General features: G+C 30.4%; 2 protein-coding genes across 3 annotated transcripts; both read right to left on the bottom strand.

Annotated features, from left to right (window-relative positions):
* Positions 1 to 21: 21 nt before the first annotated feature.
* On the bottom strand, positions 22 to 2,535 carry LOC108819200 (nudix hydrolase 7). 2 transcript variants are annotated; one of them, XM_018592196.2, is made up of 8 exons: positions 2,251 to 2,532; positions 2,108 to 2,173; positions 1,880 to 2,020; positions 1,680 to 1,757; positions 1,404 to 1,454; positions 729 to 763; positions 526 to 637; positions 22 to 439 (listed from the first exon to the last, which is right to left on the bottom strand). In XM_018592196.2, the coding sequence occupies exons 1-8, from the start codon at positions 2,383 to 2,385 to the stop codon at positions 218 to 220; spliced, it is 840 nt and encodes a 279-aa protein (XP_018447698.2). In that variant the 5' UTR covers positions 2,386 to 2,532; the 3' UTR covers positions 22 to 217. The 2 variants fall into 2 exon arrangements, with proteins under 2 accessions (XP_018447698.2, XP_056847660.1); XM_056991680.1 differs by lacking the exon at positions 1,404 to 1,454 and having other exon boundaries at positions 2,251 to 2,535.
* Positions 2,536 to 14,225: 11,690 nt separating this feature from the next.
* LOC108829266 (probable acylpyruvase FAHD1, mitochondrial) lies at positions 14,226 to 16,080 on the bottom strand. Its single transcript, XM_018602935.2, has 7 exons — positions 15,915 to 16,080; positions 15,670 to 15,835; positions 15,543 to 15,595; positions 15,194 to 15,256; positions 14,826 to 14,876; positions 14,605 to 14,722; positions 14,226 to 14,508 (listed from the first exon to the last, which is right to left on the bottom strand). The coding sequence occupies exons 1-7, from the start codon at positions 16,020 to 16,022 to the stop codon at positions 14,396 to 14,398; spliced, it is 672 nt and encodes a 223-aa protein (XP_018458437.1). The 5' UTR covers positions 16,023 to 16,080; the 3' UTR covers positions 14,226 to 14,395.
* Positions 16,081 to 16,190: the final 110 nt, after the last annotated feature.

Genomic DNA, 16,190 nt, shown 5'->3' with positions numbered 1-16,190 from the left:
TGGACAAATGATCCCGGTATATCAAATTAAACCAGATTAAACAGAGATAAACAGCAGTGTACCATGTTAAACCGGATTAAACCAGAAATAACATGAAGACATAAACTGGGGATGTTTTGGAAAGTAATAACTGAAAATAGAGTAGAAGACAAAGCCAAATGATGCAATGGAACAAGATAGAAGAAACACAAATGCTTGAGATGTGACAGAATGTTATTCAAAGAGAAGAGGAGGCTTGGTCACGCGTTGCATTAAGGCTCTTGGCGTGATCAGCATTGCAGTAGACAAAGCTCTTTTTACCAGTTGCTGTGGTACTTTCCACAGTGGAGAATCCCACATAGTCTTCATCACACTTCTTCTGGCAGATGTTAGCCATGATCTTGAACATCTCTTTCGTCTGGTTCCATGGCTGGTCTACATATTCTTTGATCGGCATCCACTGTACCAAAGAAAACAATACATACAAAGCTCAGATGACAGTAACTTGTAAAACATTTATTGGCTCATCAAGAGTGAAAAGTTTACCTTAGCTTGCTTGATCTCAGACTCTTGTCCAGTGATTTCGTAGGAGCGTGGGGTTAAGACACACAGGAAGAACAGATCCGTTTTCTGTTTCAGGAATGCTTTGTGGCTTTGCCTATACAAGTAAAGAAAGAATAAACCGATTAGGATCTGATGTGGTAAGACAGAACAAATATTTTTCCAAGGCAATGAAAACATAACTTTACCTGAAAGACAACACTTCCACAAAATCTGCAACAATCTGAAAAAAAAAATCCAATTAAAAAAAGAGAAAATTGGGAGAAAGAGCCATTTTTTCTCCGGTTTGTCACGTTAAGATTTTAATTAGATATTTTAGGAAAATAAGATTTTGAAACCTTTTAAATACCATTATACCCTTAAATTATCAATTCATTTAGATTTTTGTAATTTTTATATTTAAGTTTACTATTTTTCTCATAACCGAAGGGTAAAATATGTCAAAAATTGCCAAAACTATGAAAAGTCCTAAAGTGACAAAGAAAATTTAAAGTGTATCGTTTTTCCAATTCTCTCTTAAAAAACAGATTTTAGAACAAATGAGCAAGTAAATAAAGTATCCTTAAAATATACTCTCTCTGTTTCATAATACTTGATGTTTTGCCTTAGTGCACAAAGATTAAGAAAACTAGATTTTTCTAAAAAAATTATTTAAAAAAAATATTTTAGAATCAATTAACCAATAATAAAAAAACAGTGAAATTTAATTGGTTGAACAGTTTCCAATAAAGTTAAAGTTAACTTTAAAATCTCAAAACTTCATCTAATTTGAAACAAAATTATCATTTTCAAACATCAACTATATTGAAACGGAGGGAGTATATTTTTTTCCAAAAATATGTCTGAAAGCAGTAGATACATACACCAGTTTCTTCTTCCACTTCCCTAGCAACTCCAGTGGAAATATCCTCACCCTGTGGATTTGGAAAGTTCTAGTTAGAGGTAGCAAAAAAAAAATACCACAACTTCGTTCTCCTCTTAATTTAAAAGCTTGATATCATCAAGTCATCTTTCCAGGGACCAATGTGAGACACTATGTACTATACCCAATTGCTCTGTGACATAGTTACCACATACAAATTCAGTCCTAGGCTAGATATAGATTAATATCATTTAGAAAAAGGAGTGATATAAATCACCTCGTTGACAACACCAGTAGGCAGCTTCCACACATTTTTATCTTTGAAATAACCACTCTTTTCCTGGACAACGAGGACCTGCGCTCATTGAATTTGGTTTCATCTTGTTTCAGGCAACGTAATGTCTTTTCATAAACGAGCATGATTGACAAAAAAAAATGCAAAGTGTGTGGGAGTGATTCAAAGAAGGTTTTTCTTACCTCTCTAGTGTTTTTGTTGAGGACCAAAGCACCAACACCTACAATATGAGAAGCATTGGCAGGGATAGTGTCAGTGCTGTTAGAGATCCAAGACACAAGCATCACGTAAGCAGGCTCAGCATGGTGATACCTAAACCCTTCCTGAAAAAACACAAACAAAGAAACAATCTCTTACAAAAAAAAAAGTCAACAAAAAAAACAAAGACAAGATTTATCAAAATATCTTACATTAACTGCAGGCTCTACAAGATTAGCAAGTCCAAGAGGTAGCTTTATCCAAATCCCCTTTTTCCCCTGCAAATTTAAAAAAACTAACCATCAGAATAATCAAATCCGCAGAGACCTGAAAGTGATATTGATGATGTAAAGACCTCTTGTCTCCAATGTGAAAGGGAAGCCCTAAGCCTTTCGGTGAAAACCTCAGCATCCATTGGTTCCTCCACAGTTACGGTAACGCCATCGTAACTGTCAGTCTCGCCGATAAGTAGAACAGCTCTAGCATCCATCTATCTCTTGTGTTAAGCCGAGAATGCTCCAAATATCTAACCCAAAGATCTTCTTATAGAAAATCGAAATGAACCGATTAACCAAAGGGTTGACGTCAAGGAGAAGACTTTATAAAAGAGAACGTGAAGAGTAGACTTTGTTTTGATTAGTTCTTTCCCTAGAAAGTTTCCTTTTTCTTTTGGATTGCAAGGAAATTTCTTTGATATTTTAATAATATGTACAAACAGACAGAACGAAGAAACACGATGTTTTAAATTCTCTGATATATAGGAATTTCCCGCGAAAAAACAATTGTTTGCTTTTGTAGAAATAATTGACAACCTACATATTTTCTGAGAAAAAAACTCCAAAATATCTCACCTACCCTCATTACACGATCCCAAATTGGATATTCTACAAAAAAAACTTAAAAATTCATAAACAAAAAATGCATTAGATGGCTAAATAAAATAGATGGTTAAATTAAATATTGTACATTGATTAGTTTGCAAACTTATATTTAGTAGTGACAATTTGACATACAAATAACTTCAATAGTTAACAAGATAACTATTGATGTTTTAGCAATTTAGCTTATATTCTCCCTTCTCAAGTCAAAGGAAATACATGGTTTTTTTTTGGGGAAATTCCTTAAAAATACACAGACTGAATTTCTTTTGCTGAAAAAATACACGAACTTTTTTGGCTTCTCAAAAAACACACAAACTAATTTTGATTGTCCATAAAATACACGAACTTTTGAATTTTGAAGGTTTCACACCTCGATTTTAATGGTGTAAACAGTGACTAACAGAATAGTAAGACGCCGTTAGACGCCGTTAGCTCTGATTAAAAAGTTCATGTATTTTATGGACAACCAAAATTAGTTCGTGTATTTTTCGGGAAGCCTAAAAAGTTCGTGTATTTTTTCAGCAAAGGAAATTTAGTATATGTATTTTTAAGGAATTTTCAAATGGAGTTTGGATATTTCATATACTATTCAGAGGCTAAATATCTAGACCCAATACATATCCAAAATTTTATATTTGTAAATTTTTGGTTTGGTTTTGGACCAAATATTTTCGATCTGAAAAATCCAGATCCGAAAAAAACCGGCCCAAACCCGACCCAAAGACACTGAAAAAAACACATTCTCTATCACATGATACAGGTCCGAAATTTTATATTTGTAAACTTTCGGTTTGATTTTAGACCGAATATTTCCAGGTCAGTTCTGATTCAAGTTTTTGAATCCGGCTAGACATTTTAGCCGGATTCAAAAACTTGAATCGGAACTGACCCAAAAATATTCTGTCCAAAACCAAACCAAAAGTTTACAAATATTTGTTGAATCCAATTTAGTCGAAATCTATCATATATATCTAAAAATTCACAAACAACTCTAAATTTTACATTGAAAGTTTCATATTAATTAAAAATGTTTCTGTTACAAAAACAAAACTAAAAAATATTGCAAAAATAATAACAAAATTGTTAGCAGAAAGATCTTGTCGGATTGAATCTATTCGTGTCGATTTTATTAGGCTCAGGTCTATTCGGATCAGTTCTTTTTGGTTTCAATTTTTTCAAGTAGAAAAGTTTTGGACTCAACAAATATTTGTAAACTTTCGGTTTGGTTTTGGACCGAATATTTTCGGGTCAGTTCCAATCCAAGTTTTTGAATCCGCCTAAAATGTCAAGATTAGGTCTAGATATTTTAGCCAGATTCAAAAACTTGGATCGAAACTGATCCGAAAATATTCGGTCCAAAACTAAACCGAAAGTTTACAAATATAAAATTTTGGATCTGTATTGGGTCCAGATATTTAGCATCTGAATAGGATATGAAATATCCAAACTCCATTTGAAAATTCCTTAAAAATACACATACTAAATTTCCTTTGCTGAAAAAATACACTAACTTTTTAGGCTTCCCAAAAAATACACGAACTAATTTTGGTTGTCTATAAAATACATGAACTTTTTAATTAGAGTTAACGTCATCTAACGGCGTCTAACTATTATGTTAGTCACTGTTTACACCGTTAAAATCAATGTGTGAAACCTCCAAAATTCAAAAGTTTGTGTATTTTATAGACAACCAAAATTAGTTTGTGTATTTTTCGGAAAGCCTAAAAAATTCGTGTATTTTTTCAGCAAAGAAAATTTAGTCTGTGTATTTTTAAGGAATTTTCCCTTCTTTTTTTTAACTTAGAAATACATGGTTTGTTACCACAAAATATTGACATTTTTTTAAATTATATGAAACATGCAAAACCCTTAGCTCAGAAGCTTTACACGCCTATCAACATCGAACTGAACTTCAGATAGACCAGTGATCCCTGCGGTTATCTTCTGACCTATCTTTACAGGTCCAACACCTTCTGGTATTCCTATAATTTGAATGCATTGTCTCGAAAGATTTTCTACGTTGAAAATCGACATTTGAATGCATTGTCTCTTGGTTTCGGAATTCTTAACCGGACTTGAAAATCGAAATGAACCGATTGGCTCTGGGAAAGGGTCGACGTCAAGGAGAAGAGTAGACTTTGTTTTTAGAGAAATTGGTGTCATTGCCCTCAAACGGGACCAATATTAGTGGTATACCTTCTCATGTTACACACCTTATTTGTTGACCATTTTACCCTTACCCACATAGCTTTTGGAGTAGAGCAGTAACCTAAGAGGCTGAGACCTGACAGGCTGAGACGATGTGTCAGGTCTGTGTGTCATAGATTCTTTTCCCATAATTGCATTGGTACGTGAGAACAATCTTTCATCATTTCATCTCAATAACATTTTCTTTTCCAGATTTTTAATTTTCATTTTTTTTTCAAAAACAAATAGATTTTTATTTTTTCTAGTAGAGAATATCCTTAGATTTCAGAAATTTAAGAATTTGTTTTTGGAGCTTCTACCCTTTTATTACACCACGTAAGGTATTGTATAAACATTTTTTTTTTGAGAAAGGGTTTTTGTATAAACATTTTTTTTACAAACGTTCTAGATCTTTTATGAGTTTGTGGCTTGTATCTAGAAAGAAAAATTTGTAGATGGTGTTAGTCCCGTTCCCATTTCATGCTTGACATATCTATAAAATTTTAATCTTAAATATGTTTGCTATTTTATTTTCAAAAAAAAAATATGTTTGCTATTTTCAACCGTATACATTATCTCCTATTCGGTCCTTTTCAATTTTTTGTGCTATTCGTTTTGTAAGACAAAGAAAGAGACATTTAGAGGAAAAAACCACAGAAGAACAAATCAGATAGAGAGCTACAAACCAAAAGGGATAAAATCTTTTATTGACGCACATGAATCAAAAGATAAGTAATTTTATTACTTTGGTTGATTATTGTAGCTAATTATCTAAACAATTACCTTTTAATATTGTTTAGGTATTTATTTAACAGATAACATTTTTCGTAGTTGCTATAATACTAGGTAATTTTGGTGTCAAGTTGTCATCTATGACCCTACAATTCCAGTTACACATATAAAATGTCTGGTAACTTGTTACGAGTATATTTAGCATCTATTTGTTTGGTTTCACATATAATTTATTTTGTAACCGTTACAACTATATTTAGTGATGTGTCTAAATATTATTAAACATCGAAGTAAATTTTATCATTACAGATTTAGATAATTACATAGCCAAAAGGAATATGCTAACTAGTTTAAGAAAATATAATTAATTCATTAACTAGTATGTTTTTGATGTCATGTGTGTTACTTGGAAAATTAACTCAAACAACGGTTCCAGAGCACTTCATAATCTACTTGATCCAAAGGAAACAACTTACACTTTCATACAAAACAATACTTGAATTTGATAAATAACATGTTTTCATCGTACTCTTTATGTCGTAGAAAAATATCCGCAAACTACTATATAAAGGTTTAATTAGTTCACTAATGAGTGTGGCTCCTGCACAATCTAATTTCTAAAAGGGACACTACACTCTTTCATAAACACCAGTACTTGCATCATCTTAATAAAATATTATTTATAACATTATGGTTAACCGATAACCAATCCTCCAAAAAACAATGTATAATTTTGCACTCATATTACATAATTTCAGACAAGGTATTCTTGAATTATATGTTTTGGTTGAGATTAAAGAATAAAAGATTTGAGTCACAGTTAAAATACTCAATTACTCGGTATTAATATATTTGTTTCTCAACAACCCGACTGTTAAAAATAACTTTACTATGATAACAAATTTATTATCAACTAACATTATTAATAGCAGTTAGAAAAATACATAAAGAATACACAAAGTATGTATCTTCTCACTAAGTCACCAATAGTCTTTTTTATGATTCACCATTATTTTCTAACATTATTGTTAACCGATAACTAGTCATTTGAGAATGTGTTCATAAATCATGTGTTAATTGAGCTTAGAGAATCAAAGATTTCAATTAAAATTATAACATCCAATTACTCAATGTTAACATAATTGTTGCTGATTAACTCGATTGTTAACAATAAATTGTATCCGATAACTAACATTTTATCAGTAAACATTATTGTTAACTGTTAAATAATATACAAAGTTTGTATTTGCTCTCTAACTCATACATAGTGTATCTTCTTTTTAAAACACCATTATTATATATATATATATATATATATATATATAAACCCTAATACCTAAAGTACATGTATACACTGATATAAATATTGTATATATATTATATTTATATATTAGAAAATATATATGTAGTCTTTATCTGTTGGTCCCTCACATCTTGATATATGGTTTGGGGAGTAAATGTTCTTTGAAATATATATATGGATTCATATAGAATATTAATAAAAATAAAAGATTTGGGTCACAGTTAAAATACTTAATTACTTGGTATTAATATACTTGTTTCTCAACAACCTGACTGTTAAAAATAACTTGACTATGATAACAAACTTATTATCAACTAACATTATTAATAGCAGTTAAAAAATACACAAAGAACACAAAAAATATGTATCTTCTCACTAAGTCACCCATAGTCTTTTTTATGATTCACCATTATTTTCTAACATTATTATTTACCGATAACTAGTCTTTTGGGAATTTGTTCATAAATCACGTGTTATTGAGCTTAGAAAATCAAAGATTTCAATTAAAATTATAACACCCAATTACTCAATGTTAACATAATTGTTGCTGATTAACTCGATTGTTAACAATAAATTGTATCTGATAACCAACTTCTTATCAGTAAACATTATTGTTAACAATTAAATACATAGTGTATCTTCTTTTTAATACACCATTATATATATAAACCCTAATGCCTAACATACATGTACATACTGATATAAATATTGTATATACATTAGAAAAATATATGTAGTCTTTATCCATTGGTCGCCTCACATCTTCATATATGGTTTGGGGAGTAAAATGTTCTTTGATATATATGGGCTCATATAGAATATTAATAAAAATATATTTTTGTAACTGATCCATAATAATATATGTGTTAGATATTTAGGCATAGTTAATATGAAGATAGTGAAACACGTTTATGGGATAATAGTTGCAAAAGAAGAGATGAGACTGGTAAAAAAAGACAAGATATGATAATTTATTGATTTATTATTTTGTACTTCATTTTCTTTTAAACTAATCTAGATTTCATTTTTTATTTTATTTAATAATGATTTAATTGAGTGGATGAGAACATAAGAGAAGGTGTGGCTATAAAGTTTCTTACCTGCATACCTACCACTTCAAACTGCAAACCTACCACTTCGAACAGTACCCTATATAATCTCAGCTCAGATCTTCTTAGGGGTATTTTCGTCCATCTGGCACCAAAAGTATATCTGATTGTCCACTGATATTGACAGAGGGTAGTCTCCTAATTTCGACTTCATTTAGGTATATTTCACTTAATCTCTCTTGTTTTTATTGGACAGTTCCTAGAAATTACCTTTTTCTATTTGAACTGCTACGAAGTGTCCTTAACGTCATATAAATAATGCACAAGTAGACCACAAAATCAATGGAACAAAGGAAACAGCATTTTAAATTATTTCTGATATATGCGAATTTTACGGGGAAATTCAGTTTACTTTTATAAAAAGTTGTTATACTCAGTTTTCTGAGAAAGAAACTATCGAAGAAAATGTTAAAAATGATAGAGAAGAAACTATCATAATCTTTCGTTTTATCCTAGGTTTTGAAATGTTTGTAAAAATAAAATCTTTCAATGTCACTACACCTTCCTAAAATTAGTTATCTACACAAAAAATCTTAAATATTCATATTTAAAATTTATTATATCTATACTATTATTTGAGGAAGTGAATTTACTAATATGGATTATTTATTCTCGAGAATTCTTCCGAAACTAGAGGACCATCAGTTTGCATGGATATTATGGTATACTAGGTAGTAACCCGCGCTTTGCGCGGAATGAGATTATTAATTTCGTGATAAAAAGATATTAGGTATGTTTATTTTGGATATCAGTTCGGTTTTAGATTGGTTTCCGGGTTTTATTCTCCTATTGTATACAGTGAAACCTCTATAAATTAATAATATAGAAACTACACCAAAAGTATATTTTTATTAATTTATAAAGATTATTAATTTATTGATATACTAATTGAACCAAAAATTCAATTTGGAATTATAAAATTATATTAATTTATAGATATTTTTATTGTATATTAATTTATCGAGTATTAATTTAAAGAAGTGGATTTCAACATTTAAAATTAAATATGAGGCTGTTTGAAATAGTGATTTAAACATTTAAATATATGTTGATCCGTAAAAGATTAAAGGCCCAAAGATTAATGTTAAAACGGATTGGGCCAAAGTACAACACAATACATCCAAAAATAAAATCTGGGAGGCCTATTATGTATATGTATTAATTTTATTTTTTATGTATACAATTTGATTTTCTATATATGATAAAAATGTTCAGTAAGGTCTAGGCCTTTCTATATTTAGTTAATTTTATTTTAAGAATTTTATCTTTTATTTTTTTTTATTGAACAAAGATGTTTTAATGTTAATTAGCAGTATCTTTATATATTTATTAACCATATTTATATATATTTACACACATAGATGTGCACATTAACATAAACACCTATATACCTAAATATTCACGATAAGTGAGGATTCTAACTTTATAGTATGTTAGAATATTATTTATTTTTTTAATGCTTTCTTTCACTATTGAGTAAATTGTAATAAAATAATTTGTCTTTATATTTTTTTTTTCACTTACTATCAAGATTCGATTTGATTTTTCATGCATTTATAATTTATAACATGAAACAATTGATTTATCACCAGAAAATAAACAAATAATAATAATTTTTGGTTTATCACCAGAAAAAAAAATCTCAAACATTTTGACCGAACAAATGAAATTAAATATGGATTTAGGGAATGACTAAAATGAATGAAAGACGTGGATTTTATATATGTTTAATAACCGCCTTTGATTTGCATAATATCTACGAAAATATGTCATTAAGTGGCATATATTTTGACCTTACCATATATATATATATATTGCCATAACCGAAAAATATGAAATATATGTCAATCTGTATCATATATTAACTTTGATCACGGTTTTATTTTGTATGTACAGCCACACAATCTCGGTTTAATCAACTTAACCAATAGACTACGACCATTGATCCTTTTCAACTTAAAAAACTTAAGTTTTGTTCATTTATTAAACGTATTATGGTGGAAAACACGTTCATGTTTTCTGCATGAATTAACAATGTTGAAAAGGATCAACGGTCGTAGTCAAAAATTTGGTCAAGATCGGTATAAACACATGCAAATGGTCGTAGCTAAACATACGCAAATGGAATCTCCAAGAGCTCGTCATTCTTCTGATATCTAAGCCTGATTGTGTAAGATAATGAGATTTCAATCTATTTGCTATGAACCTACCACTGTCACCACTCAGTTCTGTTTGACTTATCTGAAACAATCAAGAAACATATGAATTAAAAGGTTGTTGATATGAGTAAAGCTTCCACTGGTCTCTGCAGTTGTGAGTTCATCTTCCTCCTCTTTAGGAACAACATCTGTGGCAACGTTCTCCTTTTCAGCAGGCTCAACAATGTGTTCTTCTCCTTCAACGATATCTGAAACCTTCACTTCAGGATCTATCTGCACACAATCTGAAACCTTCACTTCACAAAAGATTCTCCGAACAACAATGAAAAGTAAGTTTCAAACGGCTTAGATTAATCTTATTTATGTTTTAATAAGATTCTTCGAACCAGTATGTGAACGTGAAAAGAGTTGGTACAGCATGCTTTACACCACAATACGTGAACACACTTGGCCGTCCTTGTCTGCAAGTGTGAGAAATCCCGAATTAAGATACTTTTACTATGAGGTCCATAAGTGACATAAACTCCTCTCTTTCATATCATCCCATTACTTCTTTGTAATTTCTAAGTAAGACATATCATAATGAGGAGATGTATCAAATGTATTTCTCTAATATAAAATGTTAAATCTAAACGTCTTTCTTGTGTTAAAGGAGGAATCTCAGAAAATAAAAATTGTTATGACATAAAGGTTCTCTTTTGTCTCATTGAACATTGTACAAGTACCTTGTCGCTTCTATTTTGGTCTATGCAAGGTGATGGCCACTTTTCTCTTCAGTTACATCACGATTCTTGTCAATAGAGCCATGGACAGGTTCGCTAACTATGCTATTACTGTTTTCTTTTCCTTATCTTCCAGTTTTGAAGAAGTGGATGAGGTCTTTAAAATGTCAGGATCATCTCTCTCTTTGTGGCATGCCCAACGCTCCAATTTCGTTCGTCTTCTCTTTGAATCCACCATCATATCTCTACTCCTGCTCTGTTAACGAATTTTTATATTTGTCGAACAGAGAACACTGACTCAAACACTTGTGTTTTCTGTTTTTTTCCGTCTCGCAAGAAGTCTAAATAAAGCAAGTACGTAGAACAAAAGCCTCCCAAACGCATCTCATGCTGCCACGTGTCAGAGTCAATGTGAATGCATTAAATGCAAAATGCTTCTCTTTTAATAATAAGGGGATTTGGAAGGGAAAGAATAACAAAGTTGTTAGCAATTTGGATGTTGAACCTTTGGACATTTTAAAACTAGCGCAAACAGAGTCAAGGCTTTGGAAAGAGGCACAAATTATCTCTACACCAGTAATAGGACAACAGAACTCGGATCTACCGTTCATTCCAGGACGGTGGTGCTTTATTAATGGATCTTGGAAGGATAAGGATATGTTCTCGGGACAGGGATGGTATAGTATCCTTAAAGGGTATGATGGACTTATGGGAGCATGAAATGTCAGAGCTTCTCTATCTCCTCTTCACTCAGAGATAGAAGCATTAATTTGGGCAATGGAGTGTATGCGGAATCTGAGGCAGTACAAGGTTACATTTGCGACAGATTGTTCTCAATTGGTGAAGATGGTTTCGGAACCAGAAGAATGACCTGCTTTTGCAACCTATTTAGCAGATATCGAGACTTTGAAAGGAAACTTTCATAGTTCAGATATTATTTACGTATCTCGCACGAAGAATCAAAAGGCCGACAGCCTCGCCAGATGTGCTAGGAATCAACCGACCTTTGTTGTGCATATGGATGCGGAGTTACCAGTTTGGTATACAGAGTCCTCTTGAGTCTGTAAAGTCGATGACAAAAAAAAAAGAATTTACTTATTTTATAATGTTATTTATGATTTTAGACTGATACATTAGTTTTACTAAACAATTTTAATTACACAGATTAGAGTTTCGATATCTATAATAAATAATTATAGAAATTCATTATTTTACTGATTGCAGGTTAATATTATAAAAATTACCTACAAATAAATGGAAAACATGTTAAAAAGAAGAAGATAATTTCATGTATTTATTTTGTGTATATCTACATCTTTCTTTCATATTTTTTTAATATCCATAATTAGTAGTATGTATATATACAAATATAATAATTAAATTATCATTATACTAAAATATTAAAAAATAATTTTATAAAAATAAAAATGTTTTATATTAGTTGGTACACGTAATATGCCTGGTATTTTTTTAAAAAATTATTAAATTTACTTTAGTATTAAAATACTAAAAGAGGTATATATGAAATAAGAATAAATTTGATTTATATTTTTTCTAACGATATTTGTTTTGTGGTATTTTAATTTTTATTTTTATTATTCAGTTGCAAATAAAATTATTTGTTATTTTCAAAATGAGCATAAATTTAATACAAAATAATCTTGAATATGTCTTTAATGCATATATCAATTTGTTCTATAAATAAATGCAAATACAATAAGATAAGTATATAATAAGAATCCACAAATACATGTAACAATTTTTAAAAATTGATTAATTATAATATTTAAAATATAAATTATTATATTTGAAATAGTTATATAAAATTTAGATATCAGATTAGTGTTAAAATGTATACCACTAAAAGTATAAAATAAATATATATTCATATAAAATTGAAAACAAGCACCGCGCAGTTGCGCGGTTCAAAATCTAGTTTCATTTTTTATTGATAACAAGTACTTTGTATTTATAAAAAAATTAACTCTATTTACTATTTAAAAAAATTAAGAGTTTCACGGAATCATAACTTTGTTTAAATTAAAATTTCTTTAAAAACTATTATGCAAAGGAAATGTGACTTTTTATAAAAAAATGTATTTTCTAAAATGATTTATTTTAGTTATAATTATTAAAGTTTAAAAGTTAAAAAAATATTTCAAAATAGTAAATTATAAAATAAAGAAATAATATTTTGTAGGAAAATAGTAATATCTATTTTAAAGTAGAAAATATAGATTGACTATACCTTGTTTTTCGTATTATATCATTTAAAATGAAAATAGCAATAGATAAGAAAATTTCTTATCTTATACATTAAATATTAATGTTTTCTTTGTTAACATGATTGGTATGTTTGAATTTTAATTTATTAAGTCACTGAAAAGTATTTCAAAATATAATTATACACATATATATCAATAGTTTTATCTGAGCAGTTCCATCAGTTTAATACCATTAGAGTTTCTAGAAAAAAAATTATTAGTATTTTAATTATTTGTTTGTGTTTTTTTTTGAATGAATTACACATGTCCATAGAGTATTTTAAAACCATTAAAACTAGTATTTTTTGCTCTTTCTCTCTCTTAATTTAATTAATTTTCACTTGCCTTAAGTAGTTTTGCTCTTTCTCTCTCTCTTAAACCTTACCATTGAAACTGATCTTTCTTAGATTAATATAATATGTAAAATTTGGTTCGCCCCAATACGGTGAACCCGCAGTTTGATCCCCGTTGGCCACCAGATAATTTAACATTGCACTTCTAAAACTCACAGAATAGTCGGTTGACCTCAGTCGCCGGACACTGTGGTTGATTCAAAAAAAAATTGGATTCGGTTTTGACATTCTTATGTTTTTTTATTTATTTTGAGATTTTATAAGTTTTGGTAATTCCAAAAATTTGGTTTAATAAAATCACTTTATATTAACAATTATATATTAGTTTATTTAATTAGATCACTGTTTATAAACTAATATATAAAAATTGTTTGAACATAACAACATATTTTTTAATAACTAATAATGTTATTATCCAAAAAATTATTTTTAAATTAGCAAAAGTGAAAAATTAAGAAATGCAAAGATTCATAAAATAATAGAATTTAATGTTTTGTATTCTATTTTATTATAAACAAATAGTACATTTATTAATAAGTATCTATAAGATAACTGTGCTTGCATATGATAAATAAAATACATATGAAAAAATCGAAATTGAATAAGATAGTTAGATAAAATATCATAAACCGTTTAATTTTGACTTTGCATTATTTGATAGTTTTAGTTTCTCTGCTCCTCTCTCAAGTGCAAGGAAATACAATAAATGAAGAAACTACACATGGTTTATTACTTAAATCAAAAGATTTAACATTTTTATAAATTATTATATTAAACACGAACAAAACACTTAACTCAAAGGCTTTACACGCCTGTCAACATCGAACTGAACTTCAGATAGACCAGTGATCCCTGCGGTTATCTTCTGTCCTATCTTTACAGGTCCAACACCTTCTGGTGTACCTATAATTTGAATGCATTGTCTCTCTCGTAAGATTTTCTAACGTTTGCTCTGAATTTTTTTAAACATGGAAAAACAGAAACTGTTAGTAAATATACCAGTCAAGATGACATCTCCTTCGTAGAGAGTCATTATAGAGCTTATGTAGCTGATGAGGTACGGGACCTTGAAGATCATATCTTTTGTCAAACCCTTCTGTCTTGTTTCACCATCAACCTGATATAAAAAAAAATGGATTCAGTTTGGTCGTTGCAGATTGAGGGAAACAACTTTTAAAAGCGTCAAGAGGACAAAGGGAGTGGGGTGGGGGAAGACAAACCTTTAGCCAAAGTTCTAGGTTATCGGGATCATGCACCATCGCCTTTGGCAGCTGTAACACGGCAAGAGAAACAAAATTGAAATTAGGAGATTTTAAAAAAAAAAAAATGATCCAAAGAAAGATAGGGCATATGAATCATTTCATGTCAAGTTGGCTATGAAAACAATAAAGCTACAGAACTGAGAGAGTTTTCTAGTCTCAACTCTCGACTAGATATAAAATCAGCACAACAGGCTTGAGCAAATAATCTAGGGGTCAGACTCTGAACCGCAATCAGGTCATATTGCAGTCAGACAGGGAATAAATGGGTCGATTATTCATATATAATCTAGATACTTAGGCATCTTAGGGTTCAGGAGAATACTTACAACAGAGCTTATCGGAGTGAAAGTATCCTGTCCTTTAGCAAGTGTCCAAGGGAGACCAGACGCCTGAAGAAGAGACAAGAATTTTAAAACACGATGAATGCTTATGCTCAAAAACAACATATTAAGTTATCTTCCTATGCTTAGAAAAAAAGAATCACTGTCTATGCAAAACCACAGATCCATGGAAATGGTGGTGGAAATCAGTCTTAAAGCCTAAATCATTAACCCAAATACAAAAAGAAAAGAAAAAAAGAACTCTGAATACAAGAAGCAAGCTATGCATACACTTACACATCACCACAACACAAGAGGGAGTGATATATAAAGTAAAAAATGGGGGTTGTGTTACCTTGGCAGAAGCTTGGAGTTCCCTAGCAGTCATATCAAGAGCAACGGCATATCCTTTAAAAAAAGAAAATATTTATAAGCAAAGATGAAATGTCTACAATCAAACCAAAGAAAACAAACAGCCCTACCTCCAATGTAGTCCATGGCGGTAGACTCGGGTACATCTCTAGCCTTCTCTCCCATCACCACAGCGAGCTCCACCTCATGATGAAGTGATTCAAGAGGATGTGGAATCTCAATCGTTCCTCCATTCTCTAAGTACGATGAAGTCGGCTTTAAGAATATAACTGGTTCCTGTTTCACCACAAAAAAAAATTAGGATCTGCATAGCGATTGGATTACGATCCTAGGGATTGTGATCGAAAGAAGAAACCTTGGGAACGGCGTTGCCTAGTTCTTTGGCGTGAGCGGCGTAGTTACGGCCGACGCAGACGATCTTGGTGCCTTGCGTGAACAGCCTCTGTATCATCGACGTCGTCATTTTCTCCGATCTCTTTCTCTTTTCTTCTTCCCTTCCTTCTCTTCCTCGTAGGAGAAATTTAACTTTGCCATTGCGTCTGACTTTTTAATCCGGAATTTACTCTTTCAGTCCCCAAACTTTTATTTGTTTACATTTAAAACCCCAAAACTCCGTAAAAATTACAACTTT

Source organism: Raphanus sativus, chromosome 8 (assembly GCF_000801105.2).
Source record: "Raphanus sativus cultivar WK10039 chromosome 8, ASM80110v3, whole genome shotgun sequence".
Lineage (NCBI taxonomy): Eukaryota > Viridiplantae > Streptophyta > Magnoliopsida > Brassicales > Brassicaceae > Raphanus > Raphanus sativus.
The sequence above is the reverse complement of the archived record's forward strand: the minus strand, read 5'-3'. Positions and strand labels throughout refer to the sequence as shown.

Bases quoted from the DNA above. Each gene is read 5' to 3' on its own strand.
- LOC108819200 (XM_018592196.2), bottom strand. From the start codon at position 2,385: ATGGATGCTAGAGCTGTTCTACTTATCGGCGAGACTGACAGTTACGAT. The intron at 1,758-1,879 runs GTAAGAAAAACC...CAATGAGCGCAG, and splicing joins TCAACAAAAACACTAGAGAG to GTCCTCGTTGTCCAGGAAAA. The intron at 764-1,403 runs GTATGTATCTAC...TTTTTTTTTCAG, and splicing joins AAGTGGAAGAAGAAACTGGT to ATTGTTGCAGATTTTGTGGA.
- LOC108829266 (XM_018602935.2), bottom strand. From the start codon at position 16,022: ATGACGACGTCGATGATACAGAGGCTGTTCACGCAAGGCACCAAGATC. The intron at 15,596-15,669 runs GTAGGGCTGTTT...CTTTTTTTAAAG, and splicing joins CGCCATGGACTACATTGGAG to GATATGCCGTTGCTCTTGAT. The intron at 15,257-15,542 runs GTAACACAACCC...TCTCTTCTTCAG, and splicing joins AACTCCAAGCTTCTGCCAAG to GCGTCTGGTCTCCCTTGGAC.